Here is a 23,782-nt window from a genome sequence, read left to right as displayed (position 1 = left end):
GGTGAACCAAAAGCTTACTCCCTCCTAGATTTTCAGGACCACAGAAGTCCTTGTAAGTTCTTAATGGCAGCTGTCAGTGAGTCACTGGTCATTTCAGCTAGTAGTTGAATGAATTAACTTCATTCATTCAATTATCTAATTTTTAACACAGAAGCTTTTAAACTGTTTTGAATGTCAGATTTTCTTACAGACTACCAGTGTATACAGATGGAAAGCTCAGAACTGCTGATGCTAACTATGGCTCTGCATATTAGCTGCAGACCACAGTTTAGGAATCATCGATTTAAAGATTCCCTTCATCCTCTTGTTTAAAGGTGTATGTATATTTATCAATAGTGTTATGTATTAACTATCACACTCAACTTTTATTTGTGGAAACTAAACCAAAGAAGATGTGAAATACTTTAGTTTGCACAAAATTGAGGGAGGGGACAATCAGACGTCCTTTCTCTAGTGATCTTACACATTTCTCACACTAAAAGCATATTGGTTAATCATCATTTTCACCTACATTGCTTTTCATCATCTCTACCCAACATCTCACCTCCAGTCAATCAGAATCACATCTAAATTCTGGTCATATACATAGTCATTTTAATAAAATTTTGATATAAAGTTCTCACTAATGCATAATATGCAACCCAACATGTAATTTATCCAGATTTATAAGGGGAAAAGCCATGTCTCAGCATCTCCTCTTCTGATTACAATACTTATTTCTATCCTTACCTGCCTTTTCACTGAGATACAATACTTGCTCCCATTCTCAACTTCACGTGTGAAGACATGAACACAACAATACATTTTATTCTCCATCTGTCCCTCTGAGAAGTACATACTCAGCCTCATCTTTCCTTCAGTGATCACTGATGAAGATTAAGACTAGAAAGGAAGTCCGTGAAATCACACTCCAGCCCTTCTTTTTTGCCAGAATGGTTACAAAACCTGGAACAGCCTCTACTGAGCCATCCAATGCATTTTGCGTGGCTGAGGCAGCAAGGCTGAGAGCACACAAGTGCCTTCACATTAGAGAAGTATCACTGCAGGGTCCATCTGGAAGAGTTTTTTCAAATGAAAAAAAACTGACAAAACAGAGCACAAAGTAGCTCATAAAATGTATTTAAAAGAGGATCATCAACAGTGGCTCCTCACTGGTCTGAGTCTGTATACCAGCTCATGCTCATATAAAGAAGGCTTTATGCAGGGAGAAACAAGGTTAGCACAGCAAAAAATAGCTTCTGACCAATAAAAAACCAATTGACCAGAAAAACCAAAATAAGATGAAATAAAATCAGATTGTAAGTACTATTACTAGAGATACTGAGGGCAAACGATATACCCTGTCACTGACATGGAAAGTAACTTACAGCATAAAGTAATAAATAAAAGTGTGAAAGTTGGAATATTTGCTGTCAATATCACCAGCTATAACCACAATCAGATGCGATTCATTCTCATGAGAATCTTGCCAGTGCTTTTTGTTTTGCTTTTAATGCAGGAAGCCCACTGGACGTGCTTTGCCCTTCATGCATACCAGCTTTACAGTGGTGCCTGCCTTTGGCACTGTGACTGATGAGCACACATGTTGGGAGAGCTGCACACGCTTACTTCACACAGAAACAGGGGATTGCATGGGAATGTCTTTAATGCCCCTCTCTGAGTCTATATCAATCTGTACCATGTGCAAGCTATACTGCCTCAGGCTGCTCTGAATTGCACGTGTTGGTTGTCCATGAAGTGTGGCAGACGGGAAGGAGCGATGCAGCACTACATCACCCATCGCATGCCCATTTCTCCTTGGCACCTCACTGTCCCAGTGACAAGAGCCCAGAGCCACTCCTCCCCTCCTCACTTGCTTACATAGCTCCAAAGAGCTCTGCAGGTCTTTGACCCTGACAGCTGATTTCGTTACTAAATTTAATTACTAAACATTACCTTTTTCCAAGGAGAGACTCCATCCTATCATGCTCCTTCCACACTCCCTTCAAAATGACTGCCCCTGTCAGCAAGAGCAATGGCTTTTGAGGAAGGTGGGTGCCATGTTTCTAAAGGCCAGATTCCTCTGCACAGCATGTCGGTGAAGCTACTGCAGCATCATCACTAAGCTCACACAACAAAAGCAACCCTGGTATCACAAAACGCTCATCCTTCACGAGAGGCATCACTCTTGTCTTGCAGGGTGCCTCCATGCTTGCCCAGACACACAAATTTCCCGGGTACTAGCTGAAAGACCAGGCATTTGGCTAAGTCCCCGAGGCTACAGGAGGGCTGCAGCACAGCAGGCAGGACTGCACCAGCCGAGGCCCCACCTGAACATAGCCCGGGCAGGAGACTCCTCTCTGCAGGCAGAGCAAAAGTGCTCTGCGACCAGGGAGGAGCAAGGAGGGACTTCAGCTGGCTTGAGCAAGGGATAGGGTTTATGAAACTCTGATAACTAGGGCTTTTAAGCCAAAACAATGAACAAACGGTGTGCTGCTTGTTCGGGTTGCAGTTCTCTATCCTTCCAGCTAACACACTGCTTACCTCTTAGGAGAGGGGAAAAAAGGGAAAAACAAGAGTGTTGCCTTAAGCCTTTAAGCCTTTTGCAAAGAAAAGCTTTATATTTGTGTAGATATAAATAAAAGTATGCAGTTTTATGTGGCTAAAAGGGAAGGCAACACCGGAGGGTTGTACTCTGGCTACATATAAATACTGTTTGTTTAAGCAGTGGCAGGATGTGAACAATTGCATAGTAAGCATATAGTTATCCACACATGCTTAGGATGACATGGGCATGGGAAACCACTCCTTACTACTACTCTCTTTAATACTATAAAGTAGTCTGCTGCTTCTAGGTCTCACATGAGGTCTGAGCATACTTCGTTTACAAATACCCTTGGGCCAGTGGCAAAGCACAATAATAAAACCTGAACCAGAAAGATCACACCAGACAGGTCATGAACAGCTCGCTCTCCAAGTGAGGAGACTGGACGGGTTTCTTTTCTCTTAAGGAATTGCTTAATGGTTGGGCTGAGGAGTAATTTGGTTTGGGCTATATGGAGACTTCCCCCCACACTTTTCAACATGCTGCTTTTTTTAAAAAGCATAAATTACTGGTTTAAATAAATAGCCCATGAGGTTGGTGCATGCTTGTTAAAACACTTCACCTACTGAAACACTGATGGAGTCAGTTTTCAACTAATAGCATACAACCTAGTGATTTTATTACCAAAAAAGAAAAATCTCACTGTTAACCCACTACATACAAATCACAGCAAATCAAATCCAGCTGTGCAGGGAGGATCCCACAGGCACTTTTCTGTTTTAGCAGAGAGCAAAGCAGAGCAGAGGCTTGCTCACCCAGCAAAGCAGCATGCTTGAGCCCGTGTGATGGCACTCGGCAGTGCCGCATGAGCCCTCTCACCTGTCTGAGAACAGTTCGCACCAGCAAGCACAGCGCTAGTGAGCTGGTGGAAACAGGGAATATAGAGCCAAACACACCATTGCCTCTTTAAGAGTTACCCTATTCCTTCCCTGCTGAATGCAGCCTAAGACATCTGTGGGACAGACATGCAGCCAAACGGAGAAGTGAAAATCAGGTTGCCCCAGAGCAGTGTTTCCCCATAAAAGTAAGGAGAGAGGCACAAATCATCAAACTACTGCTTCCAATGTGGGAAAGAGGCAGAGGGAGACAGTAGTACAGTAGGGGGGAAGAAGGATCTGTAACGGGATCAACCAAAAGCAAACTGCTCAGACTGTTCGTTATGGATGTTTCCCATCCCAGTGAACCCAGACTGCAGTTCTCTGCCCAAATGCCTCTTTCCAACTGAGATGACATGGCTCTCTTGGGGACATCCTATCCATGCCCCAGGAAAGTCCTTTTTTTGTCTTGCAAAGAAAGGGTTTGCTTTTTTTTACATTAAGTTCAGCTGCCTCCTGTCTCCAGAGTACCGTGCCCAGGATCGATATTGCTTCCCTCTGTGATATGAACGTCCTCAGTCCTTGCTGGAGCATACCACTTATGTGTCAACACTTTCTTCATACCTCTGAAACACTTGGTGGTGCTGACAATTTGCTCTCTCTAGCAATCTACAGCATTGGGTGAAGGCCTTTTTAGAGTTTGTAGTGGTAAACTTTTCACACATTTGCTGCCTGTTCATATTTCTAGTATACAACAACTTACTGATTTTTTTGACCTCTCACCTATTGCCAACTGCGTATCTTCTCCAGATGGAATAACTGTCTCCCGCAGATGTGAGGCACTGGGGTTTGCAGTCCTTGCAGGCACAGGTGGTTGAAAGGCTGATATCACGCAAGTCAAAACTGAACTGATTAGTAATATCTCCTCCATTATTCCAGTTAACCTGGTTTCTTTTGGGGTTGTTTTATTTTGTTTCCTGCTGAGGACAGGGGAATTAAGTATTTTTGCTCAGTCTTCTCACAGGCAGGAACCACAGTCCTGCCTGCCTCGGCTGAGCAGATATTCAGGACCTTCCAGGAAGCTGCTACCCTTCTAAAATTTAGTTTGGACATGTCTCCTTAATTCAGCTTTCATGCTTAAGACTTGCCTAACAGATTGTGCTTTGCCCTGGAGATTAGCAGCACTGGTGAGTTCACCCCTTCTGTTTTCAGGGACACAGGAAGAAGCTCTCCCTCCAAACAGGCTCTGCAGTGTACATACAGGGGACTGTTCCTGTGCACAGCTGATGTCTATTGGCAATGATTACAATAACTGATACCAGTGTAGTAACCTGCTCTGGCAGTGACAGTTTTCATCTATTATTGCTTAGCACAATCCTCCTTGTTCTTTTTTGCATGCTTCATTGTACAACTCCCCTGGATGCCTTTCTCAATCCTGCCAAGGATAAAGCCCCTTGCTTTCATCCTTGCATTTTGGCTTTTGAAACACTTTTTGATAGTAGCCTTTGTACTTAGGCCAGTGCTTAGGTATTCATGCCATTATCCAGTCTTCAAAAGTACCAATGAATGAAGTAGGAGTTTGATTCCAGCTGACTCGCCTCTTTCCACTCATTTGTTCACTGAGTGAGAAGTGTTGTCTTGTGCTGCATCATGATTGCAAGTTTCATGAGCTCCTCAAGGCTGCTCCCAACACTGGAAGATGGGCCAAAGGCAGGTAGTCTTTTTTTCACTCATTATTGTCCCACAAAACAGGCAAGATCACTATAGAACATCTGAGAGGTTTCTGAACAAGTGCTAGTTCATCTAGCAGTAGCATCTAGCATCTAGTTCTGCCATGCACACAAGTACAGCTTCATTTTCCTCCTCCTCCTGTATGTAACTTCAAAAACAGTTACACAAACCTGTGGTGCAGTTCAGTGACCTTTTCAGGGCTTGTAACTTGTACTTGTACTTCCTTCTTTCTGAGATTTTGACCACTCTAAGAAAAAGTTAAATTTAATTGGCACAAACATAAGGTAAAACTAACTTCTGCTCATCTTTATCCATAAATTCATTCTGCATGAAAACAGTAACCAAATCCTGTGTACCGCAGTGCAGCCTATCTTTATTTTCTATGTTAAACACCTCAATTGTCCCCCAAACTATAGTTTTCTCTTATGCTGATTTTCTATTGACACTGCCCATTTTAATCAAAATTAAACTGCAGGCTGGGAAGATGTTGCTTTACTTTAACTGCATTACAGAGCAAAGGGAGAACTGCTGCCTGCATAGGAGGCCAGGAGGAGCAGAAGCACAGCCCTGCCCATGCGATGGACAGGCTCACCTTGTGACCAGCACTCCACTCGGGAGAAGAAGAGGAGGCTGACAGAGACAGGATTAAACAAACCCTTCTTCCAAGGGAGATCAGGGCAGCACACAAAGGCTCTGCTTCAGGGCAACACCAAATTAGGAGGCATTGACCAACTTGTTTGGGAAGGGGGGATGCACTTCCATAGCAGTTCCAGCCAAGCCAAGTCTGGGGCTACCTGAGCCACGTGTTTCTTTCTGCATTGACCTCCTGCACCTAAGTTGGTAATTGTGCAACTGTGTGGTGCATTGGTTCAGGGAAATGAAGTAAATGGGTCTTAACCTTACTAAAAGACTGATCTGCCTTCAGCCAGGTCAGTCTCCTGATCTAGCCTATCATGCAGTCAGACAGCGTTAATGTCGTTACCAGAAAGAGAGACAATGGGGGAAACATGCGGCTGCCGGCAGAGAGAAAGGTGAGACCACAGCAGCCCAAGCTTTAATCAGCTTTAATTTCTGTGGAACCACACCTTTAGTCATTCAGGTGAACTCATGTTATTCCTTAGTGTTATCATATATTGGTTTTAATAAGTTTCTTGTACATCTAGATACAAGTCAGGAAAAATACCCAAACCTGTGTCTCACACTGAAAGTGTTGGAATTAAACCAGTCATGTCCGCTTGATGCTGCTGTGAGCTGGTCCACTGTTTGTCAAATCAAGACTCCTGTTGTTAATGTTCAAAATCCAGCAATTACTGACGCTAAAAGTAGCATATTGCATTGCTATCCATTTTGTAAGACTAACTTCCACCCAGCAAAAAAACCCACAAACCTGTAATAAAGATAGATTTACACACTAGACTCTCCTGGCTCTGCATTCGCTGCCAGTCTCACATCAAAGAGTTGAAAGAACAGTCAGGGAGCTTTCCTGCATAAAAGAACAATCTCTTCTGCAGTCACAAGCCCCCGCTGTTTCTTTCATATAAACTCTATGTCAGAATTGACAGAATTACAGGCCAATAAATAAAAATCACAAAAATAAGTGAGTAAAAAGAGATGAGGAAGAAAAAGTATCTTCCTGTCAAAGCTCAACATTAAAGACATGAAGGTTCAAGAAGGCTGGTAAGATAGCAGGAGCTGAAAAAAATGCTAAACATACTCTAGGTCAATACCTCACTACAGGTGAGTGAATATTTTACAGATTCCTGAATTTCAAAAGCCTGTGTGAAGCCATCAAGGACTACATAGTTTGGCCCTTTTGTATAGTGTAATCTGTAGAGATTTGCCTAGTTGTTCCTGCTGAAAGCACATACTTTTTCATTGAACTAGAGCATATATTTAGAAAAGGCCTCTAGGACTGAGTTAAGGATGTCAAGTGATGCAGAACCGCTGTGCCTCTAGGGTGATTGTTCCAGGGGCTTCCCACTTCAGGGTTAAGCATTCACGTTTTCAGATGGAATGTATTTGGCTTTAGCTTGCAAGCACTTATGGAAGACCTCTATCCCGACGGGTTTCAAACCTTTTCAAAAGTTTCAAAATACATTTATACAGAGAAGAGTCTTCCACTTCCTCTTCAAATGCAGCCACTTTGGTGGTGAGACACAAGCCTTTCCTCCAGCATGCAACAACTCTACCTAGCACTTGAGCTACATACTCAGGAAACAGCCAGAGCTGCCAGGAGTAAGGGAGAGGAGGATTTAGGAAAGTAGAATGCACTTAAGAAGCCAGGAAGTTTCATAGTTCTAATCTAACACTCATAAGCCTAGAGAAAAGCACCTTGGACACAGAAATGAACAGTTCTGGCCAGGAGCTTAATATTGGCCTTATCCAAAAGATAATACAACTCCAGCTGCTGTCTGAACTATAGCAACACATGACAATTTCAATCCTTTGACGTTTCTGGTACCCTCGCTGCATCCTGCAGTGACAAGCTTTTACTGAAAAGCTTCTCTTGCAAGTTGTCAGCCTAGGGTGGCATCTTTGGCATGACAACCTCACATCTGATAGCCTAGCTCTGGGCAGCCCAGTGACACAATTAACAAAGGCGCAATCATCTTCAATAATATTTATTCAGTAATTGTACCTTTTGCACGTGTCTTTGATGAGAGTGACTGGTAAGGTCAGATCTCAGACTTTGTTATCCAGCCATGACTTTTAAGTGTGACTTCACAGCATGTAATTCATCTGAAGAGGCTGTTCTACCTCTGTCATCATAGACATGGCTGAACCCCCATTACACTAATAATAATGTATATTACTACAAGATCTCTCTTTTAGTGTGTCGGGAGGAGGATATCTCTCTCAATTAAAGAGCAAGAGTTAGGTGGGAAAAAGAAAAAAAATACAAAGAAACAAGGATCAATGTGTCTTTTCCCTGGATTTTATGTTCTTCATTTGTGCAAATGATCCAGAAAAAGCCAATGCCTGGGAATTAAGTTTATTTTAAGGCTCTCCAAACATGAAATCTGTGATTGGTTTGAAAGAAGGTTATAAACAAAATCAAGCTGTCATTTGTAGCTCACTGAGGCCCTGCTCTTTGAACCGATTTCCAAGAAGGCTGCATCCACTCTCTTTTTCCTTCAGTGTCCACCTTGCAGGCACTCACTCTTGGAAGCAGGGAGATACAGTTTGTGACCATCAGCATCAGTTCCCTCAAAGACGTAACCGGGTGGGTCTTTGTAAGAGGCCAAGCATTTAACAATGCCCTTTGGTGTGTAGCTGGTAGTGTAGGTGGTTTTAGCATCTAGCAGAGTGTGATGCTTTAGGCCTGACCAGCCAGGTTTATAGCTCTTCGTAACTGTGAGCTGGTGAGGCACATAATGGGTCTGAAAGGTAGTCAAGCAATCCATTGGTTTTGCTGGGAAAGTCAGCTCCTGAGCACGAGTGATAGGTTTTAGTCTCTTGCACAGCCAAGGCTTATAGTCTTCCTTCGTTATAGAAGAGCTATTGAATGGCTCAGTACTTTTTTTAAGCTGGGCCAAAGATCGACACATCTTGGCTGGCTTTCCATTTGGGTGCTTGTAATGTACCTGAGTAGTGGTGTGAAGGTCCATTTTCTCCAGAGGAGGAAGATATACATCAGGTTTTTTGGTGAACATGGGAGGCCGTGGCCAAGCTTGGTATTTTTCCTGAAACTCAGTTGTAGAGGAAAATGGAAGATCATGGAGAAGCTTCGGCTGGTATGGTTTTGCAAGCTTGGCTGGCTGACCAGCCAGCCCCTTGTAAGAAACTTTGTGTGTAGTGAGGCCATCAAACGGGACCTCATTGATCTTGTATTTCTCATTTTTATGGACATAACGTTGCTCCAGAGGATGTGGCACATAAGTCACTCTATAATTGGTTGTATTCTCAAAGGGAGCCTTGGTTTTCTGGACCAGATTCAGAGGTTTGCAGCTTTGAGTGGCAACCGGCCCCCTGTAGAGATAGTCATCCTGGACAATGGTTCTGTGTTCAAATTTTTCTTCTGATGGGCAAAACCTGTCGTTTGGTCTGATGAGCTCTGTCTTTGGTTCATTCCATAGCACATAGTCATCTGAAATGTAAGAGGAATCTTGTCTAAGTGCTCAACTGAAGTTCTTTGGTAAGTTTAGGCATATACTATATTATGTTTTTATTATTACATTTTTCTACTGTAATAAATATTTATTGATGTCATAATGATTGACAAATCCTATTAAAAGAGCTGCTGCAGAACACATTATACACTAGTGTGCTAACCCCTGGTAATGCTTAGCATCTACACAGAAAATGGAATGAAAATAGTCCTGTACCCACCCGTACCTACAGAGATGGTGAAATACAATGTGGGAAGATTAAATTACACTCTCAGTCTTGCAGAAACATCTTCTGCAGGTGACTGAGTGGGTGATGCCCTCATGCTCAGTCAGCTCACTCAAAAGTGGAGTATCATGGCACTGACTTTGACCCCCTTCATTTACCTTCCTGCAGCAATGTTGTGGCTGGCTCAGGCAGAGTATGCTTATGTCTGCAGAAAGCTGTTCAGGTGTCTCCCACAGTATCTCTGGGGCAAGGACAACCAGATGTCCACCATTCCACTCTAAAGGCCAAGTTGCAGAGCTACCCTTCCTCTTTGTACCTTCTCATTTGGGGATGACCTGATTTCTCAACTGCACAGATGTGATGCTGCCTACTGTTTGCTGAGTTCAGAATTTTGCAGCTCATCTTGGTGTTAGCAAGCTGTGCTGTGTGGCATCTCCTCAGCTCTTGGCTCTGCTCTCTGTAGTGCTCTTGCTGTCAGTACAAGCAGGAACCGAGAAGGAGTTTGTAACTCTGTCTCCAATTCTTTCTTATGAGAAAAACTGTACTGGAATTTGCAGACCAAGTCTACACTGATCTGAAGCATTGAATCATAGCGCAGAGATGGTCCATACTCCAGAAATCTTGCTATCCAAATTCATGACTAAAAAAACATTTTAGGCAGCATTTTAGAGACATTCATATCTTCCTTCCTCGGCAGGATACCAGGGAAAAAAATGAGGCACTGAGACTTAAAAAGATTTGCACTCAAGTCACACTAGAAATCTGTTGCAAAGCTGCCTAACTCTCCGACCAGTGCTGCAGCCACAAGACCGTCGTTTTTTCCCTTCCTAGTAATCTTGTGCAACTTCCCCTAGAGAGCATTATGGTTACTGGTAGGAAGTTGAAATGAAATAGTCTTGGAGCTAACCCAAGTCTTTTTTTTTTTTTTTAATTTTCCCTCCTTTCAAACCACATTGAGAGTCATGAGGCAAATAAGCTTTCAGCTGACTCTGCACAGGAAGGAAGTCTGGATTTCAAAGTACTAGAGAGTAAATGATGCAATTAGGTATCAGGATATTTGAACTCTCCAATCCAAACAGAGTTATTCCTTTTGAATGGCAGTGGCTATTGTACTGCACAAACACAATTACACAAAGGATATGTTCACTACAATGTGAAGTTGACCAAAAAAAGAGTAACTTTTTGCCCCAATTAGGTGTCCATTTAAAGTCCTTCTAGTTCAAATCAAGTTGCTCTGCCCTGCCACAAGAGAGGAAGCAGCAGCCACAGGCGCCATGCTGCTCCCCGCAAGCACCCTGACCCTCGGGTACAGAGCTGCCCTCATGCCACTAATTAGTGTAGTCAGCTGAGAACATGGCCTGCCTGTGTGCACCGGCATAGACATTCATTTGCCACTGTTGGTGCCACTGAAGCCCAGGCTGCGTGCGCTGCTGGTGTTAGGGGTGTTTAAAAGCCCTAGGTGATTCTGTTTCTCTGGGGGAATAGGAGATGTCCAGGCACCACCGCACCGGTGGTCCAGGCACCGCACCCACTTGTGCCCGTGCCTAGGGTACATCATCTTCCTGAAGAGATGGTCCAACAGGGTAAAACATGAGCATATACAGACATGTGTCATTACAGGGGATGTATTAATAAAGTGCTAAAAAGTGAGAAGCTAATGCCATTCAGCCCATCTCTAAGCAAGGGCTCATTCAGAGATCTGACATTTCAGATGCCAACCAAGACTTACCAAAAAACTTCTTAGGTTTTCCCATCATCTTTGCTGGAAAAGAGTCTGTGCATTTTGGATGTAACCACAGCTTTTGCAAAATATGACAGGCAAGTCCATCTGTCTTCAATTTTAAGAATTTACAAGCTCTACACATTTGGAGACCTCATAGGCATTATGAATTTATTTTACTTAGTGCAAGCCAGCGGTGCTACTATTCCTTCAAAATATGTTACAATTTTATTGTAACTCTAATTCTTCTCCCATAGATATTAATAGTTTCCCATGTAGCACAATCTTGAAAACATTAGGGGGTACAGGAGGGAACGGAGGATATGAACCATATGTTATTGGAGGGTTAGGCACATCTCACTATAACCAAGAAAGACAAAACTAAAATCAGATTACGTACCTGCAGGTGGATAGAAACAACTACATGTGTAGCTTGGAGGGGATGAGAATTTTGAAACCTTAAGTTGCAAAGTCATCTGACATTAATTGTGATATGCAATAGCATCATCTTAAACCTACAGTGTCATTTGGGATATGGTGTGTTTAGTGGGAAGGAATATGACAGTACGGTAGGAAAGGTAATTTAATACAAACGCAGCACTGTTTTATATGCTGCTTAAATATCTGAATTATGACAATTAATTGAATAGTATGTTTCAAAATTTCACACTTGAGTAGTGATCAGTAAAATCTAGCAATGCTTAGAGAATACCACAATGAAAATTTGCATTTTTTGTGAACCTGGGCCTTTAAAAGGGAATTCATTCAGTATGCAACTTGATCTTTGAGGGGGTTTGGATGAAGATTTCCATTTGCAGTGTTTTGAAAAATACTGCAAATTATAACCAAATGTGGCTGTGATACACTTTATTAGAGCTCTGGAGTAACAGTTAAGGTGCTGACCTAAAGACAAAGATATACATCTGGTTCAGATACAGAGAAGTTAAGGATATCTAAACACAGAAGGAAAGATCCTCCGCTTGCACAAAGCAGCATTTTTTTTATTGGCTGCACTGAAGCTATTCCAATGAATACCATCTGGTGACATTGCCTATGCAAAACAAAGTGTTCAAAATTGTGTAAATGTGGGTATTTTGCACCTGTGGGTCATAGTCTTCATGACTCAAGTCATTCTAATGGACAGTATTTCCTGTGTGCTTAATGTAAAAATTCCAGTTTCTGCTGTTGCAAACATACAGCTGCACTAAAGTCTGACTTTCAGTCATTTCAGCTGGGTAATCTTAACACTGCAGTCACATACCTTTTATTTCCTTACTTCCTTTATCATTTTGACTTTTAAGAAAAAAATTGTTTCTGCACATTGAGACAAATCTCAATGCCAGCACCAATCATAAGCTTTTATATTTGCACAGCATAATAAAAATAAAATTAAAATAAAATAATTAAAAATTATTTTAAGAAATACACAAATGCTAGCTATCTGCCTAGCAATGTTAGCTAGCTGGAAGGTGTGCAGAGGGGAGGCAAAATCCTCTGATTTTCTACTTATGACTTATAGCACAGTTGCTGTAACTGTGCAACTGAAAGTTTTCTCCCAGTATATGCAGGAGAGAATTTGTGCTGGTGGAGAGGAAGGAACAAAGGCCCCCACAGAGACAAACCACCTACACCAAGTTACTCCTATGGAGAAACAAGGGCATAGTTAGATGCACAGTTCACCTGTTTTACCAGGAGTAGAGCTTGAGTGCTTCGGACACTTGTATGGAACTTCTGTGTGTCTGCAGTTCCCATATACACCTCTTGCACATCCACAGATCAACTCTGCAGCACACACAAAAATGGTCCTATGCTTCACGACCTGCTCAGACCTAGCAAATTCTACATATTTTAGATGTGTCTGATCCACTGAATGTGTGGACCAGCCCTGCAGTATACCAAGAGTATGTTCAGTACATCCTAAAGATGATGCTGCTGGACCATTTTCAGGAGTTCACATGGCCCTGCTTCTACCTAGGATGCCTGTAGGCCTGTCAGTCATGCAAAGGAAGTGAGTTCAGAGAGATCTCAGTGCTACCATTAATGCGAGGCTGTATTCTTAACAATTTGTGTCTGTGTGGTTCCTGCACAGCTTGTTGGCATGTGTATACAGAAGGAATAACAACTGCACACTGTTTTGATCTGTCTTCTTCAAAAATGAAGCTGCTAGTGAAGTCCTGAAAGAAGCTAAAGGGCACATACCTTTGTAAGCGGTTCTTGTATCCATCTTGGTGCTAGGGATGTGCCTCATCACACGGGGGAGGCATGGAGGTACTTGAGAGACAGGGTAGGAGTTATAATCTTGTTTATAAGTGGAGGTCAAATCCATACTCTCATCACTCTTGACATGCTTTTCAGGTGGTTTAAGTTTCTGTGGCAACACTTCATGAGCTATGTAATCTCTCCTGTGAAGAATAATTTCATTATGTCTTTTGTCTTAACGAAAAAATTATGTTCCTTTTTCTGGACACACAAAGAAATTAATACTTCCCCTTATCTCCACAGCCTAAGAAAGTCTGGATAGGATACAAGCAGTTAATGAAACACACAAGCCTTTCCAATTTGGAAACCTGGACTCTGAAAAAGGAACTGAGGCAGCTCTGGACAACCTCAGGCAGGCCAGGTTCCCCCCTCTCTCCACCCAGTGAGGTTAATGGCCTTAGACAAAGCTATCTCTGTTCTACAGTGGAGTTACACCAGAAGACATAACTCCTTTTAAAAGCCCAATAATTATAGCAGGCTATCTAGTACGTATGGGAAACATATGAGAGAGGCAACAATAGCCTTCCCAGACAATACACTGTACAGCAGTTCAGCCCAGGATGGGGAGATAAAAACAAAACAGTTTTGCAGCAAAATACCAGTTGAGGAAAGAAACATCAGCATGGTCAGACAGTCAGCTTTTTCTCAGGTATCACTGTAAAAGAGCTATTTTAAGATACTGGAGTAGTGTTACTTAACTCCAACAAAACATTACAGAAACAAGATGGAGAAGAAAATAACATCACCATCTGACATTCACTAACCTGAACCTATTTCATTGCCCACATCCTTTGGTACAGGGCAGAGAGTCTGCTACCTGGCACCAGCAAATTCAGTCTCTGAGTACTTTTCCACTGGTGTGCAGATCTGTTTACACCATTGGCAGCAGGCCAGGAGAAACGGTCAGTACAGGAGCTATTCTAATATAAATATTGCACTTTGCATCTGGAGTGATGATGGCTGGGCAAGAGCCTGAGCCTCTGAATATACTGTATTAGTTACATATTTTAGCAAACAAACAAGGTTCTCAAAAGTCTGTGTGGAGCCGAAGGGAAGAGAATTCACATTGCAAAGTATTAGGTATAGGGGTAAAAACAGAAATGCAGAGGTAAAAAAAAAAATCCAAGAGCATCAAGAGGTACTTATGTAGGTGTCACACATGTTGTAGCCCCTTGGCATGCTTTTGTCAGCGATTTAAAGCCAACCTGGTTTTTAAGTGGGGCCAAGAAAAGACAAGCAGGAATACAACAGGCATGAAGCATCCTCAGTAGCAGGGAGGGCGCAGTAACAGAGAGGGTCTTTCCCAAGCCACTCACAGTACACTGCACAATCCCACATTTGAAACAGCGAAGCCCATATCAGAGTCAAGTAACAGATCACAGGCAGGCAATTCTTCTCCACTGTCGTCAAGGGGTTTTTGGCAGTGGGAGTACCTTTTCCCACTCTGACTATTGCAATACAACAGAACCTGCAGTGGAGATTACAGAGGAGAGATTGATCTGCTGAATAATCAGTGGCAACCTGCATCCAAGACGCCACGAAAAACGGTACTGCCTGCAACTCCCAGACTTTATCAAGGGGGCTTGCTGTTGCAGTGTGACACCTAACACTCAGCAACGTGTTTTTAGAGAAGACTGTGTTTAGACAAGTCAGTGTTTGCTGGCCTCACAGTCCCTGCAGTTGTTCTCATACACTCTGTCAATTCATTTTCTCTGTGTTTAGCCACACAGAATCAGAGCTTTTAGCAGCCCTCTGATAGGAGGTGGCACTTTTCCACTAGGCCTTGCTGCTTTCACACTGGGTGTATTTTCTTACCAGTGTTGCCCAGAGGAGAGCAAGACTTGCAACCAGATGGCTAACTGCTCAGGCTCTGTGTTTTCTCCTCTTACAAGGCTAGGCAAGTTTTTCGTATTTGGTAGAGTGCATGCTCTGAAGAAGCAAATATAAGTAGTTTCTGTGCCTTCCCACTAGTCTGCTTTTCAGAAGTTGTGCTAAACTCCAGGAGTAACAGTTGTTGTGGGAATCACTAGCCTTGTCTGAGCAAGGATAGTCTTGCTGATTGAACGGAAGTTTCTAAGGACTCCTTGGCAGACCCCACATGGTGGCTGCCCCTCCTTGCCTGCCTTAAGAGGACACCAGTGAGCCCAGGAATTAGTTATAGGCAGACACAAAGATGTCCAGCTGCTTTGGCTTATGCTGGAGATGGAAGGCATATATAGGAGTGAAGTCTGCTCTTTGAAACCCTCTGATCCTTTCGGTTGTTCCTGAAAACTCCCATGTAGACAGAGGCATCCCAAATGTAAGTAAGTCAGGCATTTCAGACTTCATCAGCCACATTCGTGACTTAAATTGACAATTCTTAAAATAGCATAGGTAGGAGAATGAGTTGGTAGAGCTTCCATGTCAGGATGAGGACAAATGGGTGGTGTTAGCCGTTAAGACTTTATTAATAGCCATTGGCATCTCCTAGGTCTCTAAATTGGTTCAGCAAAGGCAAGAGTGATATTACTCATGACTGTGCCTGTGATGGCAAAGGAAGTAAACATCAAGATCAGGCAGCAGCCGCTGTTGAGAAAAGGGAAGCTCTTAGATTCATATTAAAGGATCAGATTCCTATTTTTTATGAGTTTCTTCTGTGGACAAACACTTGGCACATCACTCTACCAGCAGCAGGGAAGAGCCTCAGAAGTTACTTCCATCAGGGAAATGGGTGCAATGCAAGTGTGAGGCCTTCTGCTGAACACCAACACTAAGCAACAACATAGCTGAGAAGCAGAAACAGCCCAGCAATCCACAGTGACTGCCTTGAGGAAAACACCCACACCCCCTTTCCAATCATCAAGCTCTACCATACTGACACCTCCTTGGAAACCAGTCACTCACGTTACAGTGTACAAAGTACCACACAAAACACAGAACAAAAGAAAAATAATCCTCCAATATCATCCATACTTTCCCAGAAAACATTTCTGCTGGTTTCCCAGAAACCTTCCCAAACCAGAAAGTGAGCAAAAGCCAAGAGCATGACTGTGCTTCTATGGCCCATGTATTCTCTGATCAGATCACATCTCAACCTCCAGGAAGTGCAAGAAAAATAGCTGCTTGCTTCCACTACAACAACTGGCCTCAGGCAGACCTTCATCCCTCCTTCATAGAGTCCTCATGAGTGTTTGTACAACCGCAACGTTGTTCTTTTCAGGCTCCCCTTGTGAAAACCAGTAATTTTTCTTTGCTCCATTACCCATCTCTCACATACACATTATCTAAGTTACAGCCCTCACTCTCTTTCATTATTTTTCATACTTAGTAGTCGAGACGCCTTCCATGGGGATCTGCACCATCCTGTTTGCTTCCTTTGGCTTAAATGAGCCTCTGGGAGCAGTGATGGGATAAAGCGGGTATCGTTCCATGTACTCCGACAGCTTGCATGTCTTCTCACTCTTCTCATAAGGCCTGGGGGGCAGGTGTGAGCAACGGTGACATCTGCAAGGGAAAAATCCAGCACAGGTGTTAGTGACTCACAGGTAGCTGATTAATAATACCTCATTGTATAAGTCGGCTGCAGATTACAACTACAAAATAGTGGATAAGCAAGCATTGCAATGACTGGTACAGACTTGATTATTTATTCAAAGTGCAAAAGCATAACCTGCACAAAGAAAGGGTTGTTTCTGTCTACTACTATAGACTGCAGTCAAAAAAGCCCATGAAGCCCGCAAAAACAGCCTAAGAAAAGCAAGTTCACCTAGATGAAGAAAAAAGCAAGTTAATTTGAGATACAGCAAGTGCGCCATGTTGTGCTGGACTAGAAATTATATTTAATGTCCCTTTTGTTCCATTTCTCATAAATTTATTATCCTACTTTGCCCACATATTGAGCTCACTTATATAGACAAGTGAACAAAAGGGAGTTCGGGAGTCTTTATTCACTCACGCTTGGGCAGCACTGCTCTGCCCATCTCTCTTTCTGAAAGAAATTCAGTCTGGGTACTGGAAGACGTCTCCATAATGTGCACCAAAATGAGGACAGTGAGAACAAACTGATTTTCTGAGGAAGCTCCCTCCTGACTGAAACTAAAATGCCACCATGGATCACCCATCATTGATGACCTCCTCCTTTCCACATTAGGATCAGGCCAGAGCAGGGTGGGCAAGGCTCATCCTGTCAAAAAGAGGTTTGGGATCCCACCCTCAGATTTCTTCCCAGAGACACTACAGTTTATGTCCCTTTCTGGTTTGAGTCAAACCTGCTAAAGTCAATGCGAAGGCTGCTGATTAAGGACTTCAGGAACCAGCCCACAGGAATTACAGTGAGAGGAGGAGGCGGCCTCTGGTTTTATGTTTTATACATCATTGCTGCCAAAGTCAGAGTGTTCCCTACTGGATGTATGTTTTCCAGTGGTATGTCTAGTCCAGATATGAATTACTCATTTGAAAGGGCTTCTATACTTAACAAAGTCCCCATTAAATTAAATGTTGAGCAATCTAGGATCAGTAGATGTCTGATTACTTAAATTTATACAGATAACCTCTGGTCTACATTCAAGAGTACACCTTCATATACTGAATCATTTTCCAAACTAGCACAAGAGGGGAAGAAGGGCCCAGAGGGCTCAAATAAAATTCAGCAACTTTTTGACAAGCCAGTTTCTCACTTGGATTACAAATCCTTCTGTGAAATCATAAATCAGGAGGAGTCCTAGTAGATTCATTTTTGCCTTAGAGAAGTTTTGAGTTTGGACCCAAAGGGAGTCCTTAAAGGGAGTAAGGCAGACTATCCCAGTCAGTTAAAATATTACAAGAAAAGACTTCAGGGTGGAAATCTCAAAAAAAAAAAAAAAAAAAAAAAAAAAAAAAGTCCCAGTCTCTTAGGAACCTTATAAAATTCCAGCTTTCACGTAACTGGAGATGCAAACAGAAAAATGAAAAAAAGATGAATATGCTCACTCTTGCTGGTCCATGTGACCTTGCTGGAATGGATTTTGTGACAAAAACCTTCCAAACACAGGCTGCACTGACACTTTCTGGCCACACTTGTGGTCTTCCAGCATTCCTAGGAATTATTCCTCATTCTCCAAGGGAAAATTATCTGCCTATTCTTTCTGCTTCAAATCTGCTGGCTTCACATCATGCCTAAGTGCACTTTCATCCTCCTACTCTCTTAAAGTCTATGATGCAGCAAGCTAGTCTTCAGCTTGGCTTTGGAGTGTGTTGATGAGGCCCTTATGTTAGCTTTTAATGGTAAAACTGCACTCAGACCAGAGTGGGGGAAATAGCTATACTACCTAGTTCATCATGGCCCTGCATACGGTGCAGACACTGGCCAGCAGTAGCATTTTGCAAATAAGGAACGGCTGATCATGAGCAAATTAATGGCACTTCACTAATCGCATCAGTTAGTATGCCATTACAGCTCAGCTGCATGCACAGGGTTTGGAGGGGCTTGCTTGTGACACTAGGTTTCCCAAGTGGTCCAGAGCAAAGGCTTTGTGCAGCTCCCTGCCCGTACCAGGCAGGCTCTCCGCTGCAGACATGTTATCCTGCATCCTGATGGACATTTGCAAGACAGAGTCCTGCACCTGTCCAGTAGCACTGTTGGCACTGGGGAAGGTGAGGGGTCCTGTGGATCAGCAGGACAAGGGTGGGTAATGCAGGTACCCCTCCAAAGACCCCACCCGAGCAGGCAGAGAACAACAGCTTCTGGAACCTACATTTTTACCCTTGCAGACATCGCTGGCAGCGTGAATGCTGGGGGACTTCTCAACAGCCCAGGATGGGAAAAAGGCCAGGATCTCCTGCAGATAGCAGCAGCCCCAGGTTGCCAAGCTCTTTGCCTAGGACAAAGTTAAGCCTTCATCCTAGGCAACACAGGTGGCTTTACACCTCAACTAGTCACCCACTCTTCATGTGTACAATTCCGCTTTCTTTGTTGAACTTCAGAGCACACAACAACAGAATGAGGTATTTCAGAGTTAGCTCTTGGGAAAAGCACTTTCCCACAAATAAATCCTTCCGGGCAGGGCAGAGAAGTAAACCTGAATGTTTTGTCTTGTATTATTTTGCACTAAATTGTGATGTATGCCCACAGATTTTACAGCAATGCTCACTGTATTACAGACTATGAGCAGAAAATGATCATCAGTGATAATTCACCACCAACATATGATGCTATAAAAGCTTTGCTTCTGCATCCAGAGAGATATTCCTGAAAAAATTTTTTACTGGAGACTAATGTAAATAACAGAGCAAGACTGTTAACAACAAGGAGTGGGGAACAATGCTAGACTTCAAGGTTTGCTACACTTTACTTCTGCTTCTGGCACAATAAATATTTATAAAACAACTACATGATTCTTCAGTACTGAAGTCACTGCTATGTGACTGCAGCACATTGGCACGTTAGAGCTAAACAGTTAAAATTACTGTATAAACGTTTTGATATTGCAGTTGTCAAACTGTACCCTATTTTCTAAAAACTGATGAGACCTAAATTTTGTTATTCTTGCCTGCTTAGATATTGGGAGTTTTTGGCTAGTTCTACTCTGATTTTCACTTGTGCAAATTATGCTTTACTTGATTGTGGTCTATCAAATTAGCCTGGCCAATATTAGTAATAAAATATAAAAACAAGGAAGCACATAGGGTTTTTCTGTTTACTAAGAATTATGGAAGAATAGCAGACTCTTTGAGGGCAAAAAGAATGCAGGTCCCCTGCCTTCAAAGGAGTTGGGCTCACCTAAACAGAAGCTGAGATGAAACACGTGAACAATTTATTAGTTTATATTAAATACTTGTTTAAACCAGGAAGGACAACCCGGAGCCACAGCTCAGGACCAGAATTCAGGATGTTTGAATTCAATTTCTGCATTCACTACAGTCTCCCTGACCAGCACAGCTCTCTGCCAACTAAAGACAAAATATAGCCTTCTCCAGAGGAGGAAGAGGAGGAATCCTATAAGCTTTATGAATTTCTCAAGATAAGCCTCTCAGACTTATCTGATTTTTGAAATGTCTGTGATTAATAATAAAAGATTATTGCAGTGGGCTTAAAATGCAGGTGGAATGGTAAGAAAGTTGTACTATTAAAAACCTAATTTTTCCCAGTTATGTGGCTTACTACTGGTAATTACTGTCCATAGAGGTTATGGATGCCATGGTATTACTGCTTGAGAGAAAAAACATGAGGTTCAGAAATGGCTGAACTGTCATTCAGGAGTTTTATCTTCCTTTCCACATGTGCAATCAAGAAAAGAAAATCTTTGATATAATCTTCCTACTAATCTCAAATAACCCTCAGTGAACAAGAATTGCACTGTTTCTTCACATTGTCATTAATATGATTTTAGGTACTACCAGTACAGTTCAGAGGGCTTTGCTGACTTACCTGTACTTCAGTACCTGAAGGTTCACAAGAGATAATTTGCAGAAATAAGTACTATCTTCCTACCTCTTTCATACATGTCCTCTTTGAAATAATGTAAGCAAAGATTAATATTGATTAATAATTTAAAACAGAAAATATAGCAAGTAGAAAGGAATTCTTAAAGATCCCAACTGTCATTAACCCAAACAACAAGTGTGCAAAACCAGGCAATCATACAGATTGAGTAACTCTTTTATGTTGTCAAGAGTTCACTCATCCTAGCTAAATGCAGCAAACAATGGAGAAACTGATGCCAAAACTCAGTTTCAGGGGTCCCAGGAGCAGTCATGGCGAGATCACACACCAAACGTTTGTGGCTGCATTACTTTTGGCAGCTGACCCAAGACATTAGCAAAAGGAAGGTCCAAACAGTCCGATAACTTTAGTAAATTATTTGTGCAAACAGTATCCTTTGAAATTGGAATATGCTCTTGACAGGAAACAGGTAGATATGTATGTTCAGGGATACTAAATTTGGGTGGTAATGAGTTTAACTTTCACAAAATGAATACAGCGATTTATCTGTGCCCTCCAACTGAGAACAAAGTTTCATACCCCTCTCCCCCAAGAGAGCAGTCAAAGTGTAATTAGACCTGTCATGAAGTACTATAATGCCATCCTCACTGCAAGCCTGAGAGCTCTCAGATTTCAGCACACAGATCACATTTTAAACAAGCTCATTATGATGGATTTTGCGACTTACTAAAGCAAGACCTAGTGAGGTCTGTCCTTGTGTGTGCATACCCACTGCACCTAACCAGCAATGGTGGAGCAAATACCAATTTCTTTTACGTCTTAGCTTGTATAGCACTACCATAGATCAAGTAGAGGTGCACACTTGATATTTTTCTGACATGAGACAGAAACCTAGAAAGGTATTCCAGGTAACTAAAAAACTAAGAGATTTACGTATCAGTCCTTGGAGAATTCATCTGTAAGCCACTAAGATTAACCAGTTTGAGTAGACAATGTTGTTTCTGTATGTGAAACAAGGTGTTTGAATGTTTAATGTCAATAATGTTACTGTGGACAGATGCCAATGCTCTCTGCCTGTGCTTAGGATACAGACGAGGTCAATAAACCCTGACCGGGATAAAGGGGGCAGAGACAACACAGGAACAACTTATCCGCTCTAGTGCTAAACTGCTCAACCGCATTAAAGGCTTGCAGGGCTATTACAGACTGGAAAACAACACCTTTAAAAGAATGATCATTCCATAGGGAAGCATCGAATGAAGGCAACATCCCTTCTAGACTGATGACTATCAAGAGCTGATCGTACGGATGACAGGCATCATTAGATGTCATGTCTTCTGCTTGCACATTCACACTATACAGGAACAAACTTCATACAAATAACTACATTAGAAGCTTGGAGAGATTCAGAAAAACTTGTTGATTTAGATACCACCTAGGCTGCAAGACTGGTGGCCAAAGGAAAGACTACAATTAAGGGCATCAGAAAAAGGAATGAGGGAATAAACGAGTACTGAAGACATCATGGTACGTCTGGTGTGCCTGCTGAAATGCTAGGGAATGGATTACATAGATTAATCATGCCATCCTTCCTCACTCTGAAATATACTGACCATATAATATCTCAGGTGTCAGTAATATAGTGGATTCACGAGAGGAAAGTCCTGTTTAACTAACTTTTAATTTCCTTTTATGATAAGGTCACCCATCTAGTTGACAAGGGAAGCCAGCAGATGTAGGTTTTTTGGATTTTAGCAAAGCTTTTGATACTGTCTCTCACAGTATCCTCTGGACAAAATGTCCAGCATACAGCTAGACAAGTCCATAATACGTTAGGTGAGCAATTGGCTGACAAGTCGGGCTCAAAGAGTTACAGTAAATGGGATCACATCAGGCTGGCGGCCAGTCACCAGTGGGGTTCCCCAGGGCTCAGTTTTATGGCCAGTGATCTTTAATGCTTTTATAAATCATCTGGACACAGGAATTGAATGTACATTAAGTAAGTTTGCTGATGATACTAAACTAGGAGGAGCTGTGGACTCCCTTGAGGGTAGAGAGACCTTACAGAGAGATCTGGATAGACTAGAGCTGGGCAATCATCAACCGTATGAAATTTAACAAGAGCAAGTGCTGGATTCTCCTCCTGGGACAGGGTAATCCTGGTTATACATACAGACTGAGGGACAAGAGGCTGGAGAGCAGCCCCACGGAAAAAGGTCTGGGGGTTTGGGTTGGCAGCAAGTTGACTATACGTCAACAGTGTGCCCTTGCAACCAAAAGGGCCAACCGTGTCCTGGGGTGCATCAAGCACAGCATCGCTAGCCTGTCGAGGGAGGTGATTCTCTCCCTCTACACTGTACTGGTGTGGCCCCACCTCGAGTACTGTGTACAGTTTTGGGCGCCTCAATATAAGGACATCAAACTATTAGAGTGAGTGCAGAGGAGGGCGACCAAGATGGTGAAAGGCCTTGAGGGCAAGACTTACGAGAAGCAGCTGAGGTCACTTGGCTTGTTCAGCTTGGAGAAGAGAAGGCTGAGGGGTACCCTCATTGCAGTCTACAACTTCCTCAAGGGGAGGAGCGGAGGGGGAGGTGCTGATCTCCTCTCTCTGGTGACCAGCGACAGGACATGAGGAAATGGCATGAAGGTGCGTCAGGGGAAGTTCAGATGGGACATTAGGAGAAGGTTCTTCACTGAGAGGGTGGTCGGTCACTGGAACAGGCTCCCCAGGGAAGTGGTCACGGCATCAACCCTGTCAGAGTTCAAGGAGCGTCTGGATGACACTCTTAGTCATATGGTTTAGTTTTAGGTAGTCCTGCAAGGAGCACGGAGTTGGACTCAGTGATCCTCATGGGTCCCTTCCAACTTGAGATATTGTATGATCCTATGATTCCATGGGGTTTCTCTACATCATGGTGGCAGCCTGAGTCCCTTCCCTC

The 23,782-nt window shown here is 42.7% G+C and overlaps 1 protein-coding gene across 1 annotated transcript in view; it reads right to left on the bottom strand.

The window, feature by feature from the left end:
• Positions 1-8,108: 8,108 nt before the first annotated feature.
• Positions 8,109-23,782, bottom strand: part of SAXO1 (stabilizer of axonemal microtubules 1) — a 34,037-nt gene continuing 18,363 nt past the window's right edge. The window contains exons 2-4 of the mRNA XM_050913714.1: positions 16,748-16,927; positions 13,385-13,587; positions 8,109-9,217 (exon numbers count right to left, since the gene is read on the bottom strand). Coding sequence (XP_050769671.1) covers positions 8,265-9,217; positions 13,385-13,587; positions 16,748-16,927 — 1,336 coding nt within the window. The 3' untranslated portion in view covers positions 8,109-8,264. The remainder of the gene's footprint in view (positions 9,218-13,384; positions 13,588-16,747; positions 16,928-23,782) is intronic.

The sequence above is a fragment of the Gymnogyps californianus genome, chromosome Z (genome assembly GCF_018139145.2).
Source record: "Gymnogyps californianus isolate 813 chromosome Z, ASM1813914v2, whole genome shotgun sequence".
NCBI classification, from domain to species: domain Eukaryota; kingdom Metazoa; phylum Chordata; class Aves; order Accipitriformes; family Cathartidae; genus Gymnogyps; species Gymnogyps californianus.
Note: the sequence above shows the minus strand (reverse complement) of the source record. Positions and strands in the feature narration are given on the sequence as shown.